This window comes from Trachypithecus francoisi, unplaced genomic scaffold (assembly GCF_009764315.1).
Source record: "Trachypithecus francoisi isolate TF-2019V2 unplaced genomic scaffold, Tfra_2.0 Lachesis_group6, whole genome shotgun sequence".
In the NCBI taxonomy this organism is placed as follows: domain Eukaryota; kingdom Metazoa; phylum Chordata; class Mammalia; order Primates; family Cercopithecidae; genus Trachypithecus; species Trachypithecus francoisi.
Genome location: NW_022681471.1, coordinates 99,831,798 through 99,845,886, shown reverse-complemented (window position 1 = coordinate 99,845,886; position 14,089 = coordinate 99,831,798). Strand labels below are relative to the sequence as shown.

Sequence of the window (14,089 nt, the reverse complement as noted above, 5' to 3'; positions counted from 1 at the left end):
TATGTATGCTAGAATGGTACCAAGCTGTTGCTGACGAATGATCCATTGGAAGCAGCGCATGGAGGCAATGTATTAATTACAGACACTTGGATAAGCATGGGACAAGAAGAGGAGAAGAAAAAGCGGCTCCAGGCTTTCCAAGGTTACCAGGTTACAATGAAGGTACAAATTGATGCCTCTCTGAAGGTTCATTAATTCCATTCATAAAGGCCAGAACCATCTAATCACTCATTCACTTTAGGGGGAGCAGACTGTCCTTTCATTCCCTGTAAAAATATTCACTGACTGTATCCCCTAGGGACTTCTCTCCTTCCAAAGATTAGCTGTGTCCTTTGGAAAAGCATTTTTGTGCTGGATGAAGCAATTTGAAACCTGGTCAGAAGAGAGGAGCAGGCTTTTCCCTTTCACAAGAATCGAGGCATTGCAGTGTTTTACTCTTTGTGTGTTTAAAGAAATTGGGTTACTTCTGATGCATGTAGTTTCTTGTGATTTCTCGCCTAAGAAAAGCCCCTTAACTATGCTCCTCAGGCTAGTCCTTGCCTCTATTTTCCAAGGACCTCTAAATCCAGTTTGGTTTTGCTAACTCCCTCCAGGGCATTCCAGGGGACTCATCTGTTTGGCGGTCTTCCAGTAAGATCTGGAGCAGTGCTTCTCAGTCTTGAGCAGGTATCAGCATCCCCAGAGGAGCTGTTAATACACAGCTGGCTGGGTCCCACCCCCAGGGTTTCTGATTCAGTAGGTCAGGGTGAGACCTGAGAATCTGCATTTCTACCAAGTTCCCAGGTGATGCAATGCTGCTGCCTCCAGGGCCACACTTTGAGAAGCAATGTTCTGGAGAAATACCCTAAAAGCCAAGTGCACAGAGGTTTTGTCAGCAACGCAACAAATCTACTTTGGTGGAGAAAGGGATTAAGCAAGTACAATTAATATTATATTAATGAAGTAATACATAAACACAAGTTCTTTATTGTTACATATAAAATAGAATAGAAGTTTGAAAAATAAAAAGTAAAAATGTCTTTCTCCCATCTCTTTAACAGAGACTATTCCTAGAGGTAGCCACTGTTTAACAATTTGATGTGTCTCTTTGCAGACCTTTTCTGTGCATTCACATATATATGCCTCAATACACACATAACTATTGATTTTTCATAAATTTTAGACATTATTTATTATTATTATTATTACTACTTTTTCCACTTAACAAATCTTAGATTTTCTTGCTCATTCATTTAGATATTTTTTATTTTTTTTAATTGCTGCATAGAATTCCAAAGGATAAGTGGAACCATAATTAACTTAAAATGTTTCCTATTGATAATTAGGCTATTTCTGAGAATGCTGATTACAAAACTGCTGCAGTGAACTTGCTTATACATATTTCTTTGTGCAAATATTACTGGAGAATAAGATCCTGAGAAGAAGAATTTTGGGGTGAAGTGGTATATACTTTTTAAAATATCAGAGTGCTGCTAAATTGCTCACCCAAAGAAGATTAAAAATGTATGCTCCTGAAGCTGCATATTATAGTTATTTTTCCATACCCTCTCCATGTTTAGTTTTCATTTACATTTTTAATTTTTCTAAATCTGGAGGAAAAATGGCATCTCATCTTTTTTAAAATGTGCAGTTCCTTGATTAGTAATGAAGTTAAGCATCTTTTTATGTTTATTGGGCATTGCCCTTTTTTCTATAAATTGCTATTACATTTTTTGCCCATTTTCTATTTTTTCGCCTTTTCTATTATTGATTATAGGAGCTCTTTATATATTATGGCTAATCCCTTATCATACATGTGAAATATATTTTCATGGAGATATTTTAAATTACATAAATCACCTCATACTTACACTTGCTTGGCCAATCTTATATGTGTTTCTGGTGCTGGAACTGTAGGCTTGAAGAACAGTCATTTTATTGATGTATGGCATGTATAAATGTTATTTTTTTCCATGTAATTTTGCTGGTATTTTAGAAACTCTAAGTGTTCTGAACCTAGAGCTTGGGTGGGAGGTAAAACAAAATTTTAGTACAAAGGCAGTAATTTTGAGGTAAGAAAGTATGAAGGAATGTAGTTTTGAATCTGTATGTGAACAATAGAAATATATAGGGAAATGTAACTTTCAGGAATTAACTGTTGGAGAAAATTAAAACTGCTAGTACATTTGCATTAAGAATGAAAAATCGAATGCATAGTGCTTATAATCCTGTTTAATTCACCCCTACCTCAGTACTTTTATCCAAATTGTTTTAACTAGTGATGAAGTATGCTTCAAGTGCTAAAAATAATAATTTGGAGATAAGCTCCAAATATAATATTATCACACCAAAGCAACTTTTTAAATATAGTGGACTATAATTGGTGACTTTTGCTATCAGCCACATATTACATTAGTAGAGTTATTTACTGAAATGTTCACTGTTCCACTAGATAGAATACCAGAAAACTGAGTTACTGGTGTAACTTGAAGTGATGCTCTCTTAAATTAAAAAAAAAAAAAAGACTTGCCGGGCAAGGTGGCTCATGCCTGTAATCCCAGCACTTTGAGAGGCCGAGGCAGGCAGATTGTTTGAGGTCAGGAGTCCGAAACCAGCCTGGCCAATATGGTGAAACCCTGTCTCTACTAAAAATACAAAAATTAACTGGGCATGGTGGTGCATGCCTGTAGTCCCAGCTACTCAGGAAGCTGAGGCAGGAGAATTGCTTGAGCTCTGAAGGCGGAGGTTGCAGTGAGCCGAGATCGCACCACTGCACTCCAGTCTGAGCGACAGAGCGAGAATCTGTCTCAAAAAAAAAAAAAAAAAAAACAAAGTACCACGTATATTTCTCCTGGTGTCTTGAGATAAAACCACCGCTCTGCTCCTTTGTCTCTCCCCTTGCATTGATCTCTGACTGCAGGCCATGTGTGTTTTTAAATACTGAAGAAAACAAATATGACTGCCACATATAATAGTCAAAATATGGTCTTATCCCCATCTCTTTAGACTGCTAAAGTTGCTGCCTCTGACTGGACATTTTTACACTGCTTGCCCAGAAAGCCAGAAGAAGTGGATGATGAAGTCTTTTATTCTCCACGATCACTAGTGTTCCCAGAGGCAGAAAACAGAAAGTGGACAATCATGGTAAGCAAGAAATAAGGAATGGAGGATAAGTTCTTTGTGTGGTTCCAACTTGGTCATTCATGCCTTTGGGGAAAGAATAAGCAAGTGAGATTATCCAACTACATTACATGCTCATGTAACATCTATTTTTTTTCCAGAAACTTTATAATACATCATTAGTGCTTATTAGTATTTATAGTGTATTTGCATGGAGTGAGATTAATCTCCTTTCAAATAAATCCATTTTAACCAAAATTCTTACCACCCTTGATCCGCCTGAGCACCAGCCACCATTGTTTGCCAACCATTGTAAGTTGTATAATTCTTATTTTAGAATCTCTTTGTTCATGTTTAGAGAAGCCCCTAATTCAGTTCTTGTATAAACTGGGCATTCAAAACATCTTACTTTTTCCCTTCTCTTTTTCGTCATTCCATGCCTTACTTTATGACTGGGCTAGATACTTGTTTTGGTTCTTTGAGGCTAGATACTTGTTTTGGTTCTTTGAGTTTGGCCATAGGGATACATGTGTTTTTAGGTATAGAACATTTCCAAATTTCATGGCAAAACTTATCTTAAAAATTAATGGTTCCTTTCAGATAAAGCCACTAGTTTCATCTTCATCACTGTCATTCTAGGAAATATTAACCATATGTCTGCTTTACAATATCCCAAATGTCACCTGCTCTGGAAAATAGTACTGACATGTCTAACTTAGCTCCACCATTTTTTAGCTTTTAGTGACTTAACTGGTCTCAATTACTGTATCAGCAAGGATCTTACTTGCAAATGGGAGTCCACTCTAGGTAGATACATGGAAAATAATGTATTAAGAGACATTAAGCTGCTCCCAGAATCTTTTGGGAAAGGAAGTGCAGTGAATAATTCTTGGACACCACATAGCCAGGGACAACACAGGCAGAAAAACTGCCCAATGACACTGTGGTTCTTCTGTAGCCAGAACACCAGTGACACAGCCTGGTGCCTAAGGCCCTTGAAACTAGATGTCAGATAGTCCATTACAGCCACCACAGCTGAAATAGATTTCTCTACCTGCATATATAGCAGAAGATCCAATCTCTCTGAAGATGGCTTCTACTGCATGTTGTTCACTTCTGCATCCAAGTCTGGAGTAGATGCAGCTGAGTGGGATGCCTGTACCCTAGCTGCAAGGGAGTTTGGGAAATGTAGTTTTTAGCTTTCAGCCTCTGGAGTAGAGAAAAGCAAGTTGGAAAGGACGAGCTGCTAATTATTTATCTAATCTATAAATTGGAATAGGGTTATTGTGAACATTAAAGTAATATTGTAAAGCTTTTAGCATAGTACATAACACACAACACATGGTAAATATTGTTATCATAATTATTACCCTCATTATCATCATCTTCACTATTGATCTGATATAGACCCTATAAAATAAGCAGGGGTTCAAGCTCAACTATGGCTGCTTGGCAGCCAACCATGACTCCCTTTTCAATGGAAGCTTGTATATTAGGCCTAAATTTGTCATATCTAATAACAGGGATGATTTTTTTCACTGCATCTTTCCAGCTTGCCACCTCAGGACACTAACTTTGGCCAAAATGTCAATTGCCTTGTTATCCAGGCCAGTACTTCTGAAGCCTTAATGTGCATTTAAATTACCTAGGGGGTCCTTTTAAGGTGCAGATTTGAATTCTGCAGGTCTAAGATGGGGCTTGAGATTTGGCACATCTATTTTTTTTTTGAGACGGAGTCTCGCTCTGTTGCTGGAGTGCAATGGCGTGATCTCGGCTCACTGCAACCTCTCCCTCCCGGGTTCAAGCAATTCTCCTACCTCAGCCTCACGAGTAGCTGGGATTACAGGCAGGCGACACCATGCACAGCTAATTTTTATATTTTTAGTAGAGATGGGGTTTTCATCATGTTGCCCAGGCTGGTCTCGAACTCTTGACCTCAAATGATCCACCCACCTCAGCCTTGAAAAGTGCTGGGATTACAGGTGTGAGCCACCGTGCCAGCCCAGCACTTCTAATAAGGACCCAGTTAATGCAGGTGCCACTGTCCTGCAGACCACATTTTGAGTAACAAAGATCTAGATGACAAAGAAGAAAATGTGAGCTCTCCAACCACATACCTTAGGAAGAGACACAGCGAAACATTTTCCTTGAGCTCTGTTTTGCATCAGAAGACAATTGAAGTTACAAAGATAAATCAAGTAAATCCATCAAAGTAGATCCTTTGTAGAAATTCAGTAGGGAAAACAAAAAGGAAACTTTCTAAAACATCAATTATGGAGACTCTGAACTTCTGATTTTTTTAAAGAGCGTATTAAACAACATCTTTAAAATCAATTTACTTGAAAAATTAAATACGGAATGTATTCACATGGTTGAAATATTTACGGTGAAATCTTACATCCACCCATTTTTCCATCCATCTAGATCTTACCGCCATCTCCCCATTCCCCATGCCCCTGAGTTACCCACTATTATTAGAGGGAAATATTTTAAAGAAACCAAGAGACAGAATCATGTTAAAATGAAAGTAGAGAGTCTAAAGTAGAAAGAATGCTCATCTGGAAGTGATGAGACTTGACTTCTGTAACTGGCCTTAATACTAGTCAGCTGTGCCATCTTAGACAAGTATAAACTCTCTAGGTCCCAGTGTCCTCTCCTGTAAAATAAGCAGATTGAGCCATAGAGATGGCAAATGAGTTTTAATTCTTAGATCCCTAATCTCATCACCAGGCTACAGAAATTCTGCTGAGAAGGATTTTGAGCCTGCCTGTGGTGTGAGACAGAAAGAGTGGCATAACTGATTAGCGTGCCTTACACAGACACTAGAAAGGAGGTGGTGAGGCATGTGTTGTGCTCTTTATGTCTCTGAGCTAGATGATTTGGAGGTCGCTTTGAATTCAGTTTATTTCAGCAGCCATACAATGAGCATCTACTCTGTGCCAGGTCCTCTGCCAGGCATTGGAGATTGAAAAAAAGAGAATAGTATGCAGCCACCACATAGCCTGTACACTTCATAGAAGCATAAACATCTTCAAGTGGGATGAGATCTTAGAGATTATCCATGTTAAATTCCTATTTCATAGGCAAATAAGTTATTATTATTTTATTTTTATTTATTTATTTTTTGAGACGGAGTCTCGCTCTCGCTCTTAAATTACGTAGGGGGTCTTGTTAAGGTGCAGATTTGAATTCTGCAGGTCTAAGATGGGGCTGGAGTACAATGGCACAATCTCGGCTCACTGCAACCTCCGCCTCCCAGGTTCAAGTGATTCTCCTGCCTCAGCCTCCCGAGTAGCTGGGATTACAGGTGCCCGCCACTGCGCCTGGCTAATTTTTGTATTTTTAGTAGAGACAGGGTTTTGCCATGTTGGCCAGGCTGGTCTCGAACTCCTGACCTCAGGTGATCCACCTGCCTCGGCCTCCCAAATTGCTGGGATTACAGGTGTGAGCCACCGCAGCCGGCCGCAAATTAATTATTCTTATACAGCTTATTTAGAATGGCTTTTAGGTTCAGCACTGCTGTGATACATTTTTCTAAGATGTTCTAATACTTGTCTTCCTCCAGACTAGCCTATCCAATACAGTAGCCAGTAGGCACATGTGGCTTTTTAAATTTAAATCTAAACTAATTAAAATTTTACAAAATCGAAGATTCAGGCTGGGCACGGTGGCTCATGCCTGTAATCCCAGCACGTTGGGAGGCTGAGACAGGGGGATTACTTGAGGTCAGGAGTTTGAGACCAGCCTAGCCAACATGGTAAAACTCTATCTCTACTAAAAATACAAAAATATTAGCCAGGCATGGTGGCGCACGTCTGTAATCCCAGCTACTCAGGAGGCTGAGGCAGGAGAATTGCTTGAACCTGGGAGGCAGAGGTTGCAGTGAATCAAGATTGTGCCACGGCACTCCAGCCTGGGCAACAGAGCAAGACTCCATCTCAAAACAAAGAAAAAAAAAAAGAAGATTCAGTTCCTCAGTTCCTCAGTTATACCAACCAAGTTGTTGAATGGACAGCACAGACATCGAACACTTCCATCACTGCTGAGAGCTCTATTGGACAGCACTACTCCAGGGAATAATTTTCACACATACAACTTGATTTAAAATCAGGATTAAATAAGAAAGGAAAGCCACAATGTGGCCCTCTAGTTCTGAAATGCCTGTAATGACTGATGTAAGGTATATAACTGAAATAGGATGAAGGGCTTTTTCTTTAATGGTGTAGCATTTTTTAAAGCCGAAGTGTCCTCTTTCAGTGCTCAGAGTAGCTTTTTAAGGCCTCCATGCTAAGAGATTTCCAGTAGTGCTGTTCAGAACGCTTCACTAATTGCATCATTCTCTTCATGGTGCACAGGTCTTTGGATCCCTTTGTTTAAAAACAAAAATCACCCATTTCCTCCCCATGAAGCTTGCTTTTGTATTTTTCAGTGATTAATAAGGCAGTAGGACTCACAAAAAGTGGACAGATGTTTTTCCTCTGCCTACAAATTTTACACTGGAGCTAAAATAACTTAAAGGGATCCTGAAAAAAAGAAAAAAAGCTGACACTTCAAAGCACTGTTATCCACATATGACTCTTAAGTCCAAAACACCATTGCAAATGTAACTCACAGTATTTTATAGTCATTTACTTCTCCCCAGGTTAGAGTTGCCAGATAAAATACAGGACACCCAGCTAAATTTGAATTTTAGATAAACAATGAATAATTTTTAGCATAAGTATGTCTCATGTACTATTTAGAACATACAGTAAAAAATGTATTTGTTGTTATCTTAAATTCTTATTTAACTGCTTGTCTATCTGTGTTTATTTAACTGAATCTGACAATCCTAATCCAAGTTGAATTTGTAAGTTTTTATTTGGAAATAAGGTTGACACAATCCATAGACAATTAAAAACAAAGCAAAAATGAGAGGGGCTCCCAGGAACCCATTAAAAAGTTTACAGTGTCTTTCACCTGGTAGACATTCTTATGCCAGTTCCTTCTTGTCATTCAGACATCACCTTAAATGTTACTGTTGAGCAAGATCTTCCCATACCACCCACTCTTAAGTGGTTCCCAAGGCTCCTTTATCTCCTTTTCACATTTTATTTTCTAATGGCACTACTTGATATTTTTGTACTTTTTTGTCTGTTTGTTGCCTGTCCCTCCACTATAATGAAAACTTCTTTATGAAAGCAGTAATCCTGTCTGTAACATCTTTATTATACCTAGAAGTGTGCCTGACACATACTTTAAATATGGACTCATACATTTTTGCAGCTTAAAGGCAATATAGGGAATTGGTTTTAGAACGTAAGTTTTGGAAATCAGGTTAAAATTCTGGCTCTCTCTGTGATCTTGGGCTCCTAATCAACCTAGGCAAATACCTTAACTTCACTAAGACTAGTTTATTCATATGAAAAATGAGGATAAAAAAATAGAACCAACCTCTTAAGGTTATGAGGATTCAATGAGATCAGAGTCATGTGAGCATTGTAGTCAGGACCCAGGGACAGGTAGGTGCGGATCCACCTCTCACCACCACCACTCAGGAAAATTCCTACATCTCAGTTTCTCGATCTGTATTTTACATCTCTTACCATTTCATACAGTAGGAAAGGATATTACATGTTATGATGCACATACAGCACTCAGCACAGGGCCTGGCATGTGATAACTTTGATAAGTATATTCAGTTAACACCTTTGAAATGCAAGACCTGCACTTTTGATATAGGCTAGGAACACGTGTACGGTATGGTTGAAGCGTAAGAAAAAGTACCTGAGAGACCACAAAACTACCTTTTAAGAGTAGAGTCATCCAGATTCGCCCATGTTGTCACAAATGACAACATTTCCTTTTTTAAGGCTGAATACTATTCCATTGGATATATACACCACATTTTCTCTATCCATTCATCCATTGATGGACACTTAGGTTGATTCCATATCTTAGCTATTGTAAATAATGCTGCAGTGAACATGGAAGTGCAGATATCCCTGCACCAGATTGGTTTCAGTTCCTTTGGATATATACTAGGAAATGGGACTGCTGGATCATATGGGAGTTCTAGTTTTAGTTTTTGAGGAACCTCCATACCATTTTTTATGAAGGCTGTACTAATTTAGATTCCCAGCAACAATGCACAGGAGATCCTCCCTCTCTGCATTCTTGTCAACACTTATCTTTCATTTTTGTAAAAATAAAAGCCACTCTCATAGGTGTGTGGTGGTATCTCATTGTGGTTTAATTTGCATTTCCCTAACGATTAGTGATACTCAGCATTTTTTCATAAACTTGATGATTTGTATATCTTCTTTGGAAAAATGTCTGTTCAGGTCCTTTGCCCATTTTTTAATCAGGTTATTTTGTTTTCTTTCTCTTTAGTTGTTTGAGTTCCTTATATATTTTGGATATTAATCCCTTAACAGATGTATGGTTTGCAAATATTTTCTCCCATTCTGTGGATTGTCTCTTCACTTTATTTATTGTTTCTTTTGCTGTGCAGTAGCTTTTTAGTTTGATGCAATTTGATTTGTCTATGTCTGTTTCTGCTGCTTGTGTTTTCAGGGTCATATGTGAACAATTACCAGACTGATGTCATGGAGCTTGATATGGTTTGGCTGTGTCCCCGCCCAAATCTCATATTGAATTGTAGCTCCCATAATTCCCACGTGTTGTGGAAGGGATTGGTGGGAGATAATTGAATCATAGGGGCAGTTTCCCCCATACTGTGCTCGCGGTACTGGATAAGTCTCATGAGATCTGATGGTTTTATAAGGGAAAAGCCCTGTTGCTTGGCTCCCATTCTCTCTCTTGCCTGCCACCATGTGAGATATGCCTTTTGCCTTTTGCAATGATTGTGAGGCCTCTCCAGCCACTGGAACTGTGAGTCCATTAAACCTCTTTTTCTTTATAAATTTCCTAGTCTCGTGTATGTCTTTATCAGTAGTGTGAAAACAGAGTAAGACAGAACTTTTTCCCTATGTTTTCTTTTAGTAGTGTTATAGCTTCAGAGCTTATATTTAAGTCTTCAATCCATTTTGAGTTGATTTTTTAATATGGTGTGAGACAAGAGTCCAATTTTATTTTTCTGCATGTGGATATCTAGTTTTCTAAATACCATTTGCTGAGGAGACTGTCCTTTCCCCGTTATGTGCTCTTGGCACCTCTGTCAAAAAGCAATTGACCATAAATGCATGGGTTCGTTTCTGGGCTTTCCTTACTGTTTTGTTGGTCAATGTGTCTGTTTTTATGACAGTACCACGTTGTTTTTATTAAAATATCTTTATAATATGTTTTAAAATCAAGGAGTGTGATGCTGCCAGCTTTCTTCCTTTTGTTCAAGATCACTTTGTCTATGTGGGGTCTTTGTGGTTCCCTACAAACTTAAGGATTGTATTTTTGATTTATGTGAAAAATGACACTGAAATTTTGATAGGGGTTGCATTGAATCTGTAGATCACTTTGGGTAGTGTGGACATTTTTACAACATTAATTCTTTCAATCCATGAACATGGGATATCATTCCATTTATTTGTGTCTTCTTTATTTTCTTCATCAGTGTTTTATAGTTTTCAGTAAACAGGTCTTTTACCTTCTTGATAAAATTTATACATAAGTAATTTTTTGTTGCTATTACAAATGTGATTATTTTCTTAATTTTCTTTTCAGATAGTTGATTATTAGTATATTACAAATGCTACTGATTTCTGTATGTTGATTTCATTTTCTGTAATTTTACTGAATTCCCTTATCAGTTCTAACAGTTTTTTTGGTGACATTATGCTAAGTAAAATAACCCAGGCACAGAAAGACAAATACTACATGATCTCACTTATATGTGGACTCTAAAAAAGTTGAACTCATAGAAGTAGAGAGTAGAATGATGATTACCAGAGGCTAGGGGATGGTAAGGAAGGCAATGGGGAGTTGTTGATCAAAGGGTACAGAGTTTCAAGTAGACAGGGAGAATAGGTTTTGAGATCTATTACACAGCAGAATGATTGTTATAGTCAATAATAATATATATTTCAAAATAACTTAGAGAAGAAATGTCAATGTCTCTCCATAAAAAAGATAGGTAAGTAAGGTGATGGATATGTTCATTAGCTTGATTTAATCATTGTACATTGTATACATATATCAAAACATCACATTGTACTCCATAAATATATACAATTATAATTTATCAATCAAAAAAATAATAATTTTTAAAAAGAATAGAGTCGGAGAAAACCTGGGTTCCAACCCAGTTCTGCACTATCTGTCATCTCAAGGATTGATTTCCTCAACTATGAATTATAATAATAAAAGCTACCTTAGAATTTTGTTGTATTAAATGAGGTAATGAGTGAGCATTTCCCTCTAGCTCACCAAAGCTCCTGGCACAGTGCTTGAAAAATATTTCTTGGCTAATACATGAAATGGTACTTAGTATTCTATCTAATACCTAGTAGGCACTCAGCTAACATTCACCATTGTTTCTGATATTACTATTGTCATTCTTGTGGAGGTTGAGAAGAGTAAAAGTGAAAATTACCATTTGTGGTTGACAGACCAAGGGGAAGCTGTATACTCTTGGCTATAGAGATAATACTCTTTCAGGAATACCCAGCTTCAGACAGCAGACATTGCTCAGATCACTCTACATCTGATTCATCCTAAACTTCTCTAGGTTGTGAGTGATCAAACCATAGTATAAATACAAGGATCTGGGATAGGAGGGATTATGTTTCTCTTTTTTTTTTTTTTTTTTTTTTTAGGCGGAGTCTCGCTCTGTCGCCCGGACTGGAGTGCAGTGGCCAGATCTCAGCTCACTGCAAGCTCCGCCTCCCGGGCTTACGCCATTCTCCTGCCTCAGCCTCCCGAGTAGCTGGGACTACAGGCGCCTGTCACCTCGCCTGGCTAGTTTTTTGTATTTTTTTTAGTAGAGACGGGGTTTCACCATGTTAGCCAGGATGGTCTCGATCTCCTGACCTCGTGATCCGCCCGTCTCGGCCTCCCAAAGTGCTGGGATTACAGGCTTGAGCCACCGCGCCTGGCCTATGTTTCTCTAAAACTAGCCAGTAACTAGGTTTACTTATAACTGGAAAATTCAATCACAGCTATCACTGCAGCATCTCATTTCAACTCTGTGACCCACTAGTCCTGGAGTGAGTCCTAATTATGCAGTGTTTGTGTATCTATTTGGGTCAGTCTGATCTCTGTTGACCTTCATTTATCCCCTCCTCCAATAAATAAATAAATATTAGTTCAGAACTGTTCTCTTACCGTTTTCTTGAGAAAATGCATTTTAACTGTAGCCCTGCAAAGCTGAAACCTAATTCACCTTCTCTAGGTCCCTAAGCAGACTGTCGCTAATGTTTATCCATTTCTTTCTTTCTTTGTTGTGTCATCAGGCTGTCATGGTGTCCCTGCTGACAGATTACTCACCTCAGCTCCAGAAGCCTAAATTTTGATGTTGTGTTGCTTGTCAAGAAAGAAGCAATGTTCTTCAGTAACAGAATGAGTTGGTTTGTGGGGAAAGGAGAAGAGAACCTAAAAATTAAACAAATCCCTAACACATGGTATGGGTGAACTGTATGATACTGCTTTGCCATTGTGAAACTTTCCTAAAGCCTTTAAGTGCTGATGCACTGTAATACACACTTAACTTTGCTTAAACTCTCTAATTCACAATTTCTGAGTTACATTTAGGTATCATATTAATTATCACATACATTTACTTCAACATAAAATACTGTGTTCATAATGTATAATGTCTAAGCCATTAAATGTAATCTATGCTTATTACCTGAATAAATTATCACCCATGCTAATTTATAAGTAAACATTTACCAGGCAGTGAGCTACTGGTAAATCTGTGGGCTGTGTTCCTGTCCCCCAGGACCAACTAGAAAGCCAAATGATTCATCTTACAGATGTGGTACAATTTTCAGGCCAATGAGGTAGACAGGCATTCATTTATGGAGGCAAATAACAAATTTCTTAAAATATAGCTATTACTGTTCCCAAACTCTGAAGTTTTTTTCCAATAACTTGTGAGAATGTGGTAGTGGGGAGTCCTTCAAGAGCATGCATCTCTTCTCTGTAATGATACAAGCCATAAGAAGCTTTTGTTAGCAAGTGGTAAAACCATGGATACCTAGAGTAGCATTTTCTTAGGTTCAAATTCTCCAGCAAGAGCAATTTAATTTTTTTCATGTCTGTGTTTATCATGCATCTACTCACACCATATGCTGAATATTTCCATAAATCTACTACTTGCAACATTTTAGCCAATGTTTTTCCTCTAATTTTTCTTTGGGATAATAAAAATTTATGTTATTGAATTATTATAATGTAAATACAACTAGATTTCTCTTGTGGGTGACCAACATTTGTATTGCTGAATGATCATGACATAATTTGAATTTTTTGGTTAAAATGTTAAATAACATAAGTGAAGTTTTTTTTTAATTATACATTTTACAGAACACAAAATAATGTAATTTCCTTTACATTCTACATTTACTATTAGAAAAATGTTTCCAGGCTGGTTGACTGATATTCTTCAGCACACATCTCTGACTTAAATGAGTAAGCAAGGGATGAATTACAAATTAGATTTGCAATGAAGATGCAATAAAACATTTTTTTTGTGTGTGGGAGAAAGAGGCTCATAATGCTACAGAAAAAACAAATCAAATTTTCCAGTAAATGTCAAAGGTGACTTTCATGTCCGTGGTTATTTATTGGAAGCACTTAGAAAGAGTGTAGTTCAGTGGAATATCTTTCAGCAGAGAGTATAACAATGATTTAACCAGAAGGTGTCATATAGATTGTGGAAGGCTCAGCCTCAAATTGCCTACATAGAGAGAAGTGTCCTTCCACTTACTAAATGATCTCCCATAGTAACGAGGTCCCATCTCATTCCTGGTTATTCTTTGAATTAAATGGATAGCATAGTCTTCTTCCCTCAATTGGAAAGAACTTGTAATAATTTTCTTGCCAAAATATAGTC

The 14,089-nt window shown here is 37.8% G+C and overlaps 1 protein-coding gene across 1 annotated transcript in view; it reads left to right on the top strand.

Moving 5' to 3' along the window:
• The window catches only part of OTC (ornithine carbamoyltransferase), a 72,414-nt gene extending 59,032 nt beyond the window's left edge, over positions 1-13,382 (top strand). Inside the window, 3 exon segments of the mRNA XM_033202089.1 lie at positions 13-162; positions 2,986-3,123; positions 12,486-13,382. Of these exon segments, the coding sequence (XP_033057980.1) occupies positions 13-162; positions 2,986-3,123; positions 12,486-12,545 (348 nt within the window). The 3' untranslated portion in view covers positions 12,546-13,382.
• The last annotated feature ends 707 nt before the right edge of the window (positions 13,383-14,089 follow it).